A 15734-nucleotide genomic window follows, 5' to 3' on the forward strand; every position below is an offset into this window, starting at 1 on the left:
CTCTTGTGGCTCCTGCTCTGCAGAAATGGGTTTTTTCTAGAAAAGCTGGACCTGAACATCCAGCACTTCACAGGAGTAAAGGTTTATTTGTACCCAACCCATGTGATTTGCTGCAGCATCTGAGGCTGCATGTGTGCAGCTTAGAGAAACACTCAAGTTTATTTTAGGGTCTTAGGAATAAGAGTGGTAGCAACCTAGATGTGGAAAAAGTACTGACTTCACAGGTTCTCTGTTGTCTATTTTAAGAAGTTGTTTCTTTTGGGGTCCTGATATGTATTAATATTAATTAAAACCTTACTTTGCATAAGAACTATCTTACGTATTTATGAATTTCAAATTTTAAAGTTAGGGCTTCCTTTATATTTGTGACCCAGCAACAAATATTTACTCCTAGTCATTGATTTAACAGATGAGGTAGGAATTACTTAATTTGCTGAACTGAGATGCCACATTTGTTACAAAGTTTTGTGCTGGGAGATGAAGAAAGCTGAAAGAGACAGAATTACAGAGCCAAATAATGAGTTGGTTGTGTCTCATGCTAGCTGTCAGATGGAATAGACACTAAGAATCTGTAGTCTTGTCTTCATGTTCTCTTCCCTTTCTGCTGTAATCTCCTTATTTTGTCTATTTTATTGAGAAAAAAAATTTAAATATCAGATAAGTTAAATGTTACTAAAGATAGGCTCCACTGTGATAAAATGTTCCATCAAATCTGTTTTTACAAGGGATTAAGAGGCTTCACGTTGGCTGTAAAATAGATATTATCTGATGCATGGAGGAAATAAAATCTAGTAATTATTACTGAGTTGTAACCAAATCTGTTCTTCTTCCCCGCTGGCTTTACTTAGCAAAATACAAACCAGATTTTCATGGATTCTGTGAGCAGAGTTGAACTCTAAATCAGGAGAGGTTTTCTTGGCCATGGCAGACCATTAGAGCCATAGTTCAATGTACATTGAAGAAAAGCTGCTGTAAGCCTATCCCCCTGTCTTTTGTGGCTGGTTTTGTAGGGGTTGGTTTGTTTGCTTCTTTGTGGGATTTGTGTGTGTGTGGTTTGGAGGTTTTTTTTAAATGTATATATGGCATGCCTGGTTCTTGTGTGTGTGAAATTACAGTGTAAGAAGTTTTACTGTAACGATGCATATAGAGGACTATGAATGTCAATTGCTTTTCCATTGCAAATTACCAGAATGAGTCCTGGTATTTGCCAACAAAACCCACTGAATTTCTGGAGAAGATCGGTACTGTGACTGTTTACGTAAAGAACTTTCAGTTTGCTGTACATCAGCTGTATCATTTAGGATATGGTCAACCTTATTAAACATGAATTATGAACATGAAAGAGAATCTGAAGTATTCTCATCACTTGTTTCTTTCCAGCTGTTTTGTAAAATGTGATATATTTCACATGATGGCCTATTATTCCTTAGCAGGCACGACTACTTTATGACAAATTATATGCAATAACTTAGCATAAGACTAATTTTAGTTTGGAACAGCATTTTAGAGGCTCCTGATGGAGACTCTTAGGAGAGGGGCCTTTTTAGCCATGGGAGGAGCTGGAGTGGTGGCTTCTCATGCTTTACTGCATGGACTGAACCTGGTTATTTTTCCTAAATTGTTTAATGACTAATTCCACATTTGGAATTTTAAAAAGTGGAATTTGATCCCACAGAATGTCACAGAAACTGTGTCCATACAAACTGGGTCTTGAAGCATATTGTATGCTGCTGTTATCTTTTGATCTATAGATGAAGTAGGTTGGGATTAAGTGTGTGTGTGTGTGTGTTGGGGGAGGTCTGTGCTTTTGGAAAAACAGGATCCCCCCAGAACTGTATAAAGTCTGGAACAAGAATCTTCATGGGACAAACGACTTCATTTTTCTGAGTACTTCAGATTTAAAATTAATTTAAAGATTTCAAGTTTCAGACTTTAAATCTATAATGGAAAAATCTTGAGCTTGTTTTCAGTCTTTGTGTTCTTGTTCTAAACTTGAGCTAAGCAGCTTAAAAGCAGCATACATCATGGAAAGGGAGCGGCTTATCTTGTCCATTTGTGAAGCTCCTTCCCTAATGGTGTTTTGAGTTTTTGTTTAGTTGTTTGGGGTTTTTTTCCTTTTTTAATTCTACTACTTGGTGGAGTTTCAGTATGGCTTCCTGCCTTTGTTTTACTTGTGTTTGTTGTTCTTTCCTTTTGCAATTATTGGTTTGTTTGTAAACTTAACAGCCCTATTAATCCATAGATCAGAGTGTGATTAAAAAAGCTGCTGCTGAGGCTGATAAACTTGTCAGTCCTGCTACCACAGGTAAGACCTTGAAGCACCAGCACTTCCAAAATAAACCTTACTGACAAAGCAGTAATAGCAGTGTGTTACTGACTTCTAACAGCAATGACACGTTTGGGATTGTGTGACTGTGAAGCCAGTTACAACTGGTGTGAACCAGCTGTTGTAAGTAAAACTAAATAGCTCCCAAGTAAACAGTGGATTTATTGAATAATGCACAGTTTTTCTGTGTGTTTTGCAAGAGTTTAATGGTGTTGATTTCCACACTAGCTGACCATTTAAATCTCTATTTCCAGAAGTGTGGGTTGTGGGTTGGTGCTGGATCTGAAGCAAAACTTCTGTTAAAAGTTGCAGGGTTTATTCCTGGCTGCTGCTAGTTTCGATTTCATAAGGATAAGAGGGTAAACAAACTCCAGCTAGTTCACTCCAGCTACTCTTTAGGAGGCATACCTTTTAAATAACTACAAATAAGGGAATACTTTAATAATTTATTTTTTTAGTTCCAATTGCTGTTCTAATTTATCTTCTCAGAGCTCATTAAAGTTTTATGAGCTACAGAAAGCATGCCAGGAGACAGGTCCACAGATTCTCAACTGTGTAGTTACCTGTGATTCTGTAGAATGCAACACAATCAGTTTTCTATATATAGATTAATTACAGCAGGGCAGCAATTAGGAAACAAGCAGCAGAGCTTCCAGCACAAAACTGTAAACATAATTTAATATACAAAAAAATGAATAAAGGAGAAGTAAATAAAATTATGATATCTGAATTCATTAATAAAAAAACAAATAGAGGCTGGGGAAGCCAAGTAAACTTCAGATGTGTTGTGTAAGCTCTAAAGACAGCATTATTAGTCAGTTAAAACAGATCATGGAAGTCAGGGCTAGAAGGCACCCTCAGTGAGCACAGAGAAAACTTTCTTCTTTTATCTCCCTTGCTGAGTTTCTTTCCAGTCATGCTTCACTCTTCTAAGCCAAATAAGCCTCATTCCTTCAGTATTTCCCTTATAGTTTGTTTTCTAAATTTCCTCTGAACAAATAAATTACAAGTACATAACAAGTAATGTGTATTCTAAGTTTCAAGACAAAGTTTGTCTTGCAAGTTGCATCCTCTAGTAGACCATATTTACTGACAGTCTTCTGAAGGCACAGTTTTTCATGTCTTTTTGTTCAGTATATGAAAACTTAGGGTGAACAAGTCAATAAATGCTTGCTGTCAGTGCTACAATAAGATGTTGTTACATTATGACCTATAATTGTATACAATTGGTACTGTTTCAGTTTAGCCTTTTAGATCTTTTATCCTTGGCAGACTTTTTTGAAGAACAGTTCATAGGTATTCTCCCTGCCATCCTCTCCAAGTTCAATGAAATTTTATGTTCCTAAAGTGACTTGTGACTGCTGTCTTCTCTCAGGTGGTGTTTTCTCTGAACCCAGAGGCTTTTGGCACCTCTACAATGGCATGTAGTACAAAGTCAAATTTCAAGTGATTCAAGCTTTTTTCCCTGCTGTAGAGAAAGCACTAGTCATGTTTGTGTCTGTGTTTCGATGCTATGATCTACTGTAGTTTTTGTGTTGATACTCATTGCTTGCAGTTTTAAACACTGTTTTTGCAACTAACTTCTAACTACTTGAATGGGACTTTTCTGTTATTCTAATTTTAATTACAGCTATGATATGTAGATCCTTTTTTTGAGCCAGCAATTGATCAGAAGAATGTAGGCAGATAATGCCAGCTTATTACCTTCACTCTTCTGCTGATTGCAGTAGCTTCTTCTGAATAAAGGGTACAAATCCTTTCTGTCAAACATAAGCTCACATTCTTTGAAAAAAAGACCTTTTGCAGGGAGTAGAAATTTCTTAATAGATAATTTGCTTGTGGAAAACCTTCAAGAAGACTGAGGGCTGAAGAGCAGGAGTGTCTGGAACGACAATTTGTCTTCATTTCTAGCACTCCTCTGAATGCTTTCCAGGTGGGCAAGAGACTGATGCTCTTCTGACAGAGCAGGATTGGTTTTGAGGACAACTACTTTAGCTCTTACCACTAAGCTCCCTGATCCAGGACAGAGTTTTTACTTGATATTATTATTATTAGTAGTAGTAGTAGTAGTTTATGTATTTATTTATTTATTTATTTATTTATTTTTAAATTCCTCAATGTTAAAACCCTCATCTGTGCTGAATTTGGCCATAGTGACTGAAAAATGGCACACTACATGGAAAATTTAAAATATTCTAGTGTTTTTTGCTGAGGAAAAAACACAGAAAAGTAAATGGAGGTCATGATTTCATCTTACACTTGTTTTACAGCAAGACCACTGGTACAAACCCTGCCTTTAAGGACTACAGTTAACAATGGAACTGTATTACCAAAGAAACCAAGTGGCTCTTTACCTTCTCCATCAGGAAACAGAAAGGACACTGTATCACCAGCAGCAAAAAGGTAGGCATCTATGAGAAACCTTATAACCATGGAATTGAAAACATGGTACAGCTCCTCTTTTAACCTTCTAGATATGTAGTTTTTCTTACTTGCAAAGCAGCAGTCTAAATATTTAGTTCGGAAAGAAGAGGAGATGGATTTCATTCTAAGAGGCTTTAAATTTCTTCGTTCTAATTACAATTAAAGTTATTACCATGATTATTGAAAGAATGCACAGTGCTCGGTCTTACTGGTTTGTGTTCATTTCTTGCTTTTAAGAATTTAGTGTAGAGAGAATAAAGCATTTCTACTGTGCTATTGCCCAACATGATGTGAAAAGTGCAAGAATTCTCTGAGTGGCCAGTAGAAAACATATAATCTACAGAGAAACAGTGTTATCATTGCAAATCAGTATGTTATCTTCGGTGGTTTTCTCTCACTAACGAAATTATCATATAAACTGCATGCACAGGGTTAGCAGCATCTCAGGGAGGAGGAAAATTCTATCCCTAGCACATATTTATGCAAATGAAAACATCCATCTTTAGATATCTTACCATTCGCATGTATTAAGCCCTTATAAAAATTACTGCTCTGTCCCAATTTGCTTTGTGTGTAGCTGTTTTTAGATAGACTAAATGTTTTATACATCTGGTTTATAAGGAATGGAATGGATTGGGTGAAGGAAGTTCAAGTTATATGTGGCAGTTACTGTGGTGCTAATCTGTGGTGTGGTACGTGTATAAAAGATAATAGTGTGGGGTTTGGGTTGGGTTTGGGGTTTTTTTGTACATTTCTTTTGTGTGTCTCCTCATCTTTTTGTTGTGATGATGCTGTCAGCTCTGAGGGAGGATAAGAGGGAGAGATGAGAGCATTAACCCGCTAAGATCTGAGGTCTCTCTTGTAAAGAGAATTTTTTTTCAAAGGGACGATGGTGGCTAAGGATATACCATGTTTTTGTCACTGTGTTGAATGGGACTGATTTTCAAGAAACTCCAGGTTCTGTTATTGTAGAGAGCAGTTACACTGTGCACAATTAAAATGGAAAATACCGTATTTATTTGTGTCATAAAAATGAACTCCTGTGAGCTCTTATGAGCTGGAGCTTGCTGTAGCCTTTGATAGTTTGGTCTGAATCGGCCCTTAACAGAAGAGAAGGGCAGCAAATACTGTCCAAACTGTTCCATTCTTTAGATTTATGTTATCAGAAGTTTGAAAATGGGTGAAAGAACTTTCCTTTTAAAAAGGAAATGTATTAGTGTTTAAAAAAGAGTACTATTTAGTACATGCTGAATTTTAATGCCTTTGTTCTTCACAAATTATTTTTTCTTAATAATTATCATAATTTCATTCTTCCTAATTAAGTTTCAACTAGTAGGTATAAATCATATGAGAGCATGGACATTGGGAGACTTCACCTGTATACAGAGGGTGTGATTCCCAAGTCTGTATGCTCTAAGGTTCAGCACAGGACTTTCTGCCCCAGAGAAGGGTGGATGAAATGCAGGTCAGAATCATACTCATGCTTTCTCTATTCTTGGAGGCCTTTATGTAGTTCAGGTATTCCATCTGGTATTGCCAGCAGCCTGTAGGCATTATCCCAGCTTAGGATCCCTGTAGATAAGTGGCACTCTGTATCCCTTCCACCTGACCCATGTGAAGCCTGGATACCCAGCATGCCAGTGGGAAAGTCCTTGGAGAGCATCATTAGAGAGTATTTTTAGACTGTCTTGATTCCTGTGTGAGAAATTCTCCCACAGGGCAAGTATTTAGTGTCCTTTTATTATGCTTTCTCCCTTCTAATTGCTGAAACAGCTAGGCCAAAGGTGCTTTAAGTATGCAACATGAAAATGTGTATTCAGTTTTGGAACAGAAAAAATATATATGGAGAGTTTTGCTGGAATGGGTGAGCACTTATTAAGAGTGCTTAGGAGGATGGGATTACTTTATGGCCTGAAAAAAGCAGTTGTAAATTCAGGTGCTGTAGAATTATTTTTCCCTTCAAATGCTCTAAAATTCTGTATTGGTGTCTTCAATGTGAAAATGTTCTTTATTGTTACCTTTATTAATCTGAATTAAAGCATATTTCTATGCTTTGCCTATAAATGTACTTCAAGAGGAATAGAGTGGACTGGTAAGAACCTCATTGATTAATTACTGTACAAAACATTTTTTTGGTAAATTATTCTGTAATCATTTAATAGTGAACCTTGAAATAACTGGTTGGATTTCAAAGTTTTATAGTTAATGGTGTTCCACACATTCAGTATTCAAAGATGATACAGTAAGTGCTCCAAATATCTTTCTTGTATACAGTCAAGTAGAATAATTCATTATGCATCCTTAAGATGAATTCAATCACACTTTGTATTTATACTGGACCTTTTTACCTTCAGGAACTGCACGTGTTTATGCATAAAACAGTAATGGAAATACATCAGAAAAATCAAATATCTTCCTTTTGCAAGGGGAAGGACTTGTTTATTTGTGTTAGAAGTTTCTCTCAGTGTTGCACAGTTTACAGATTGTGGGAAATTTCAAGCTATTTTTTTTACTTCTGATTTCTGCTAAGCAGTGCTCTTTTCTTATGAACTGCTTCCAGAACTGTGTCTAATTTGTAGTGTATATATTCTTTAGTCCAAAATATGGTCATGTGACACAGCAGCTGTAAATAGTATTAAGTGGTTTTGGATGTTTTTAAACTTAATTTTTACGTGATTGCTTTTAATAGTTCTTCTGTTCAATACAGGTGCACAATTGAAAAGGTAGAGTTTGAAAAATGAAAGTTAAAAACAACAGGGAAAAATTGTTTTTCTTGAGTCATCTTCTAAACTTTCGATCTTCTGTTGAGACTGACACATATCTGCTAGGATTCCAGTAGTAAAAAATAGCATCTTCCATTTTTTTACTACCTGTGACCATATATCCAGGAGAAAGTGCAGCTGGATGGAGTCCTTCCCAAATGTTTTATTGTCTTATGAAAAGAGGGCTTACAATGAAATATTTTCTGATTCCTCTCTTCTCCTATACTTAGCACTGTTGAGGTTAAGACTGTATGATATCCAGTTGAAATTACATCAGTCTGTTCACTGAAACAGTTTATCGTGCATTATTATGTAAATATATGCAGATAGTCTGCATGGGGACTAAGTGTGCATCCATACATTCTCCTGCTTAGAGATAGATGTATTTACTGGTATGTCTGCAGACACAATCTGATTTCATACAATAGCTGTATTAAATGTGTTGGTTAACTCATTTGAACCCACAGGTTGGTATATGGCTTATTTGCCTTGCTGGATTACCAAGGAGATGTGGTTCAGAGTTCACTACATTTTCTGATTTCCCATTTAATATTTGAAATGGAAATGACTTCTTCTGGCAGGAATATAAAATTGGAGGTAATAAAAAAGGCTTGAGGCTGAAAGGGTGGAACTAACAGGCTTTTATTTGAGTTCTGCCGTATATTCTCTCAGTGACCTTATGCAAATCATTTAACCTCTATGCATATTGCTTTTCCATATGTAAAACATGTATCTCTGGATGTCAGTAGGTTCTTATAGGGCCTAATGTGATAATTAAATCCAGATTTTGCAAAGCGTTGAGTAACCTCAACTGACTCTAACTTCAATTAGAATTGAGGGCACCAAACCCTGCTTCAGCATTCAGATCTCAGAGAGTCAATATCCAATTATCCAAGTTAAGGAAGGACTGAAATAACTTGAATAGAGCAAAAGAACAAATCCAAAACATGGATCAACTGGATTATAAATGTATATGGTGGTGATACAGTGCAAGATAGAAAGCCATGGAAAGCCTGGTGATGCTGGTGGTACTGGGACCAAAAATTGTGGTCAAGCACCAAGAGACGATGCTGCTCTCAGGCTCTGGGGGCCATGCGAACACAGCTGGGAGGTTCTGGGTGCCAGCCAGCTAACAGAGAGCTGGAGTGATTCTGAGATGGGCTGAACAACCACCTGACACAGACAGACAACCAAGAATTACCTGGCTTTGTAACGTGTTTGCATGTCATCTTTACAAGAACCCTTTGATCAGAAGATTTGATTTTAATATATTTACTAATTCTATGATGTAGAAATGTATGAGCTATTTTGAGTAACAGCTTTTTTAATGCTGACATCGTTTAATTCTGAACTTTGTGCGTAGAATAATTATTTGAAATTTTCATTCTGAATAAGATAAATTTAGTGTATCCTGAGCAGAACTTTCCCTTCCCCCTGCACTCTTTCTTTGGCATGTAATGTGGCTTGAGGTTTACTGCTTAACACTAAATTTGTCTTTGGAATTTGGCCAGTGCGTAGAAGTGATGTTGTGTGTTCCCTATTAAAATCTAAGGTTTTGTGACTCATCTAGGACAGCTTTGTTTCCAGGAGATGAGGGGGAAAAAGGGGGGGAAAAAAAAGGGAGGAGAATTCAGACAGTACCTTTCCCAGTAGGGATGCTGGTGCACGCTGGAAGCTTGCACATACTTTGCCTTTCAAAAGGAGACAATCAGTCATTCTTTCTCCCCCAGCAGATTGCAAAGTATTACAATGGTGCAAAACTCTGACAATGGAGATCAAAAGGAAGAAGCAAGAACAAAGAAAACATAAAGAGCTTTGTTTGCAGGGAGAATAAAATACTTTAATATGATAAATTCCTGTTCTTCTAAACTCTAAACACATGGCCCCTAGGAAATTGTTCAGTCGCCTGGAATTAATGTTGTGCGTTCTGTTGGGGGGCAGTGATGGTTTGTAACTGGCACACACACAAACTCTGAATCGAACCTTCAATTAAATGCTCTGTGTAACACTAGTCTCTCAAAGAAAGTGATTTAAAATATTTAGAATACAAATTTAAAAAAGAAATCCCTCTCCATTGAACTTCGGGTGGCAAAACTCTTACACCACTTCACAATATCTCTAACAATTAAAGTTATTAGTGCATTTTGCTCAGAGGTGTAATAAAATTAAAGTCATATGTTATTCCTGAATTCATTCTAATTGATTTAAATGAGGGTCAGAATGAGTGCTAGACAAAATATTAATGCCATCAGTTTCTGTCTTAAGAGCATTGTGCGCTTGTTTTTAATTTCTTTTACTAAAAAGCTTTTATATTTTCTCAAATAATTTTAGTAATGAAATATATATCTTTTTAATTTTGGCCAGATTTGTTCACCACAATTCAATAATGCAACTACCTGAAACATTCATGCTATGCAGTGGTATATGTATGTATATATGAGGATTTATTTTCTTGTCTTTGTTGTTGCTTTTTTAATAGTCTTTGTCTTTTAGCTGGATCATCTGTCGTGTTCCTCCAGATAACCTCTTTGATTTTTTTTTCTATTTTTATTTTTTTAATTTTATTTTTGAGTCGCTTTACAAATGGTCAGTCTATCGGGGCGCTGCTGAGATTTTGTCATTCAAAGATACATTGGTGTTCTTAAATGTATGGTTTGAAATGATCAAACATCTGAGTCAATGAGCACTTTGTTGTTTACTATTGCACGTGATTTCATATCTTGAAAGCATGCAATTTTGTCTTTTAATGTAAGTCTTGTAAATGTCTTGTTTCCACATTTTATTGTTGCATTCACTTTTTATTCTGCTTTGTTTATGCACCTCTCAATCTGGATTAAGCAGGTCTGTGAATCTTCTCAATGCATGCAAACTGAAAAAGCCTGCTCTAAGGTGAGGGATCCTTAATAGCTTTGTAGTGTTGAAGTTCAGTTGTTTTTCCTTTCCATTTCAATTCAACACGTGGCTGTTCTAGTAAAAGCATTAACATGATAGGACTGTAATTATTATTGCCATTTTTAACATTTCCAGAACTAAACGTCTAAAACTTCTCATCATTGATAAATGCATCACACAACTTAGATAATAATAACGTCAGTGATGGTATCTACATTATTTCATACTAACATAATTTTTATTGTAGGGATGTTAGACCACATTGCTGTCTTAAACAAATTAAAAATTTTGTAACCAAATGTTATCATCTGAAATAACTGCAAATGCTCTCCTTTGATATTACTAATGTGGAAGTCAAACTCTGGAATCCAGTTATACTCTTACAAACCTGTAAGTTAAATAAGTATTTTAAATTCCTCCTCAGGTGACAGTGTATTTCCTGTAGCTGTGAATATTATCACTGGTGTTTAATAGTCTAGCTAACAAAATGTGTATAGTGCCAAAACTGAGTTAATAAAATGGAGTTAAAATCCTTGTTTCCAACCACCAATTAATGCTTCTCATTGGGCTTTTGTTGTTGAAAGTTTAAAATAAAATTTGTCAGAAGATAGCATTACTAATTAGTTTAAGCAGTGATGGACATAAATCATAAGGGTTTAAAAAAATTTAAAACCTGTGGTTAAAATAGTTTTTATACTGATATGAGACTTTGTTATTCAGAAATAAGATAGAATGAAACTTTTAAATTTTACTCCCACCCTTTCATTTATTCTCTATTTCATATTTTGAATGGTGACAGCTATAAAAATAAAACCCCAAGCAACATTAAAGTTACTTTCAAATTGTTTCTGTAACTTAATTTTTTTCTAAGATTAGTATACTTTGATAATGTCCTTAACTTAATTTTGGTGTAGGCTGATGTTGACGTCTCTTATCCTTAATGAAGAAAATATGCATCATCAGCCTACACTGAAATTTTCTTAACCAGGAAAAGATGCCAATATAATGATTTGATCCTCACAAATCACACAGAATGTTTCTGTAATTAATGTATATAATAGTGGAAGGCACATGCTAATAAAGCTATTTAATGGGGAATAAGCATTTTCAGTATCAAGGTTTTATTTTTTAACTGGAGTAGTATTAAACTGGATGATGTTATGAGATGTGAGGACAGTAGTTAAATATTAACAGTACATTCTTTAATTTACTAGCAAAGGGTTTTTTCATGCATTTGACTTTGAGATGACTTGGATAATGTTAGTCTAGTGTAGAAAGTACACTTCTGAAATTAAGACAGATCTAAATTCTTGTTCTTGCCTATTCTCTTCCCCTATGAATGTATTCTCTTCTGTCTTTGTGTAATTTTGCATTCTGCTTGCTCTCTTACATTGCTTTCTCCACAGAAACACTATTTTTTTAATTTCAGCTTAATCATTTGAAGCTTCTTTTAATTACAAGAATGCAGCACTGAACGTCTGTCCTACCATCGCATGTACCAGAAGGTTTTTTTGTCAAACTGCCTGAGATGCACCTGAGCATGCATTGCCTCTGCAGATCAGCCCCTGGGTGGGCACTGCCTTCTTTTCAGAAGGGCATTTGCTTTGCAGAAAGGCTCTGGTTCAAGTGTTCCCATCTTTTCTGTAACTGAATCTCAGCTGAGGTGTTGAAACATTCACCTCCTTGCTGGTAAAAAGACATGGGAGCAGAGATAAGTTTGGGTTTTTTTAAAGCAGGTGGTGTACAGTTGCTAAGCTACGCATTTTTTGACAAGGCAGAAAAGTCTATCTTGGTTCCTCTAGTTACAGAGAGCCATCTTACACCACACATAAAGTGGGACAGAGCCAGAGGAGCTGGCTGAGATGACAGGATAGGGATAGCTGTTAGGGACTGATGGGGTGGTTTGGAGTAGTCCTCAAGAATGCATGAGATGAGTATTCTGGAAAGCAGAGCATCTCTGGGGGTGTATGGAGGCTCAGGGGAGGGGTGGCTGGGGATGATAAAAGGTGTGACTAGGATGAGACTGGCCTTAAAGGAGCAAGGACTGAAGTTTTTACAGTGGGATGGAGCTTGTGGTTGGGATTTGGGTAGGGAGATGTGAACTTGAAAGCAATCATTGGTGTTTCTGGCTTCTGGGGGGAGAGAGCTGCTGAAGGTGGTTATTTAGTATGGGGATTTCATGGCTTAAAGAGGATATTTTCATTGTGCTTCTGCAGGGGAGAAAACAGTACAGGATTGAAATGGGGGTAAATGAGACCCTGACACTGAGTCCTGTCATTCAGCTGCTGCCATGGGGGTGATTTCTGCTGCCTCAGTGTGGGTACTGCTGCCTGAGCCACTGTGCTGCAAAGGGCCTGCAGCAACGTGTAAAGCATTGAGCTTTTGGGCCTCACCCTTAGCTGCTCCCTCTCTTGCTTAAGAAGCAGTGCTTTAGGGAGAAGTGCTTTGATCGATAATTTGTCTCCGGTAAGGTGTAAGTTCTGACTGAGTTTCTCTTAATTTACTAAGTAACACTGCTTGTTTTTTGGCTCACATTTTTCCATCAGAGGGAGCTGGATGTCTAAGGGGTGCCATAAAACCACACAGGAGCTCCCTTGATAGCTATCTTGGCAGGAAGGATGGTTGAAGAGTGAGAGGGTAGGGTGAGTTTTAGCCTTTGAGAAACCTCATGTCAGGACATGTGGGGAATCTAATCTATTCGTACATGTAACGAGGAAGCATACCTTTTTGTCAACAATAAAAAAGTGCAGGCTAGCTCACATTTAATTGTAGTTTGGAATATGTTAAAAGTAGTTTTCAACTACAGTGTAATTGATATTGGATGAAGACCCAAAGTTAGCTTGCTTGTGTTCATATTTTGACATACTTTTGGCATTCTCTGTAGTCTGGCTGGAAATGTCAGACAATATGCTTTTTCTTTAAATCTTTCACTTCTTCATAAGAGAATCCATAAGTTCAGAAGTATGGAGTGGTAGTCAGTGATTTGAAACATGACCTGGAAAAATGATTGTAGCTACTCTATGAAATTGATTTAGCCCATTCTCTATTTTATGATTATGGAGAAAGTAGTATATTTGTCTCTATTGCACCAGGTACTCAGCAAAGCTCTTATACAGGCTCTTTAACAAATCAAATTAAGATTTTTTTAAAAATCATAGTTATTTTTTTAGGGTCAGTGTTCTATTTGGTAGATTTCTCAAAAATATTTATTGTAGAATATATACTTTTTCAAGTGCCACTGTGAAACTTGCTCCTTGTTTTATTAGCACCATTAAGAGAACCAGTTCAGCTGAGCGTGTGTCCCCAGGAGGTCGGAGGGAAAGCTATGGAGATTCCAAAGGGAGTCGCAACCGCACTGGTTCCACCAGCAGTTCATCTAGTGGTAAAAAGAACAGTGAAAGGTAATGTTATCTAAGTATCTATCCCCTTTCTTTGCCTCCTACTCTAATAATGAAATTACTTTCTTTAGTGAACTTAGTTTTTCTTGTTTGAAATATTGGAAGCTTTATTTTTTTACAAAGCTCCAATTATTGAACCAAAGCTTATATTAAAGCATTTGAAATAAAAACAGGTTTTCATATTCAGATTAAATTTATTTGCCTTATTTCCAAACTATAAACAGTGTGAGGACTTAAAGTTTCCCAAGAAAGTTCATAATTATTAAACATGTCTTTTCAAATATCTTAGTGGTTTCCCTTGATCTTCATATTTCTAACAAGTACTTCTTTGAGCTTCTGGTTGTGGTGCATTGACCCCAGCTGGCATCTAAATATCACACAGCCATTCATTCCTCCAGTGGGATGAGGAGAAGAAAATAGGAAGAGCAAAAGTGAGAAAACTCATAAATCAAGATAAAGGTAGTTTAAGAAGTGAAGGAAAGAGAAAGAAAAACCAAAACAATTTCTGAGAAGCATTCAGTCACCACATCCCACATGTAGACTGATGTCCAGGCAGTCTCTGAACTATGAATGCCTTGGTCTGAGAGCCAGATTAAAGATAAATGAAGAGAGGTTTACATGCAAGTGCTGTTCAGTGAAGCAGAATGAAGCGATGCCTATCTCTGTGTATCTCTGTTTATGCTTCTCTGTATTGCTGACAGCACAGAGAAAAGAGGGTATCTTGTCCAAGGGTTTTAGACTTAGGATAGCCTTGAACAAATAGCTGTTTCATTGAGGTTCATCAGTATTGTCAGTATAGGTCAAGCAGTTCTTTCCTGTGTTTCCTAGTCAGAATTTAGTTTTGGCCATTTCACTTGACCTGTTCTATTGCAGTTTCCTTTGCAACAAATTGCAATTGGTGTTGATGGTACTGTTTCACTGTCTCACAGATGATGTGGCCATAAAAACACTATTATTAATGAAGCACAACTAATAACTTAATTTATCTGCTGTTTTTGGACATTAATGCCATTACACAAGTCATTGTCAATAGTATGGCACAAAATGTTCCTTCCTTTTTACCCCTTTAGCATATTTGCTTGAGTAAGGAGTGACTGAGCTGGTTCAGTAGTATTTTACAGCCCAAATATGGGTGATTACAGTATTAAAAACTTGGTTTCTGGCTTGTGCTTTCAGCTAGGAAGCAAGGCAGCAAGTGTGCAAACTAAGGAACTCTTAGAATAAGTTGTGGGTTGGGATAAAAGGGCAGACTAATAAGGGTGGCACTTTGTGGCTGTGTGCTACAAGCTACCTGAGCAGCGGGAAGTACATGGGGTCTTTTACAGGCAGCTTGAAACAGCCTCAAAGTCACAGGCCCTGGTTCTTCTGGGGCAATTTAACTACCCAGACATCTGCTGGGGAAGCAACACAGCAAAGCACAAACAGTCCAGGAGGTTCCTGAAAAGCATTGATGACAACCTCCTGTCACAGGTAGTGAAAAATTCCACAAGGAATAGTGTGCTGCTTGACCTTGTGATTACAAGCAGAGAAGGCCTTGCTGGAGATGTGGAGGTTGGAGGCAGCTTTGGCTGTTGTGACCATGAGGTGGACTTCAGTACCAGGAGGGGATGAAGCAGGGCAGCAAGTAAGATTTTAGCCATGGACTTTAAAATGGTCTTTAAGAGTTAACTTTAGCCTGCTCAGGGATCTTGGGAGAATTCCATGGGAACAGGACTTTCAGGGAAGATGGATCCAAGAGATTGATTGATATGCAAGGATCACTTACTCCAGGCTCAAGAACAATGCATCCGGATGAGCAAGAAATCAGGAAAAGTGGATAAGAGACCTGCATGCATGATAAAGGAGAAGGTGTTCTGGTGGGCAAGCTGTCCATGGGCCAGCAGTGTGCCCTTGTGGCCAGGAAGGCTAGTGGAATCCTAGGGTGCATTAGGA

At 37.1% G+C, this 15734-nt stretch overlaps 1 protein-coding gene across 7 annotated transcripts in view; it reads left to right on the forward strand.

Annotated features, from left to right (window-relative positions):
• Nucleotides 1-15734, forward strand: part of EML1 (EMAP like 1) — a 125410-nt gene that overhangs the window by 71008 nt on the left and 38668 nt on the right. For 3 of the 7 annotated variants that reach the window (XM_058844517.1, XM_058844502.1, XM_058844510.1), the window contains exons 3-5: nt 2243-2305; nt 4597-4729; nt 13671-13805. In XM_058844517.1, coding sequence (XP_058700500.1) covers nt 2243-2305; nt 4597-4729; nt 13671-13805 — 331 coding nt within the window. The remainder of the gene's footprint in view (nt 1-2242; nt 2306-4596; nt 4730-13670; nt 13806-15734) is intronic. The other 4 variants (XM_058844540.1, XM_058844541.1, XM_058844524.1 and 1 more) reach the window with 2 other exon arrangements.

The sequence above is a fragment of the Poecile atricapillus genome, chromosome 1 (genome assembly GCF_030490865.1).
Source record: "Poecile atricapillus isolate bPoeAtr1 chromosome 1, bPoeAtr1.hap1, whole genome shotgun sequence".
Classification (NCBI taxonomy): domain Eukaryota; kingdom Metazoa; phylum Chordata; class Aves; order Passeriformes; family Paridae; genus Poecile; species Poecile atricapillus.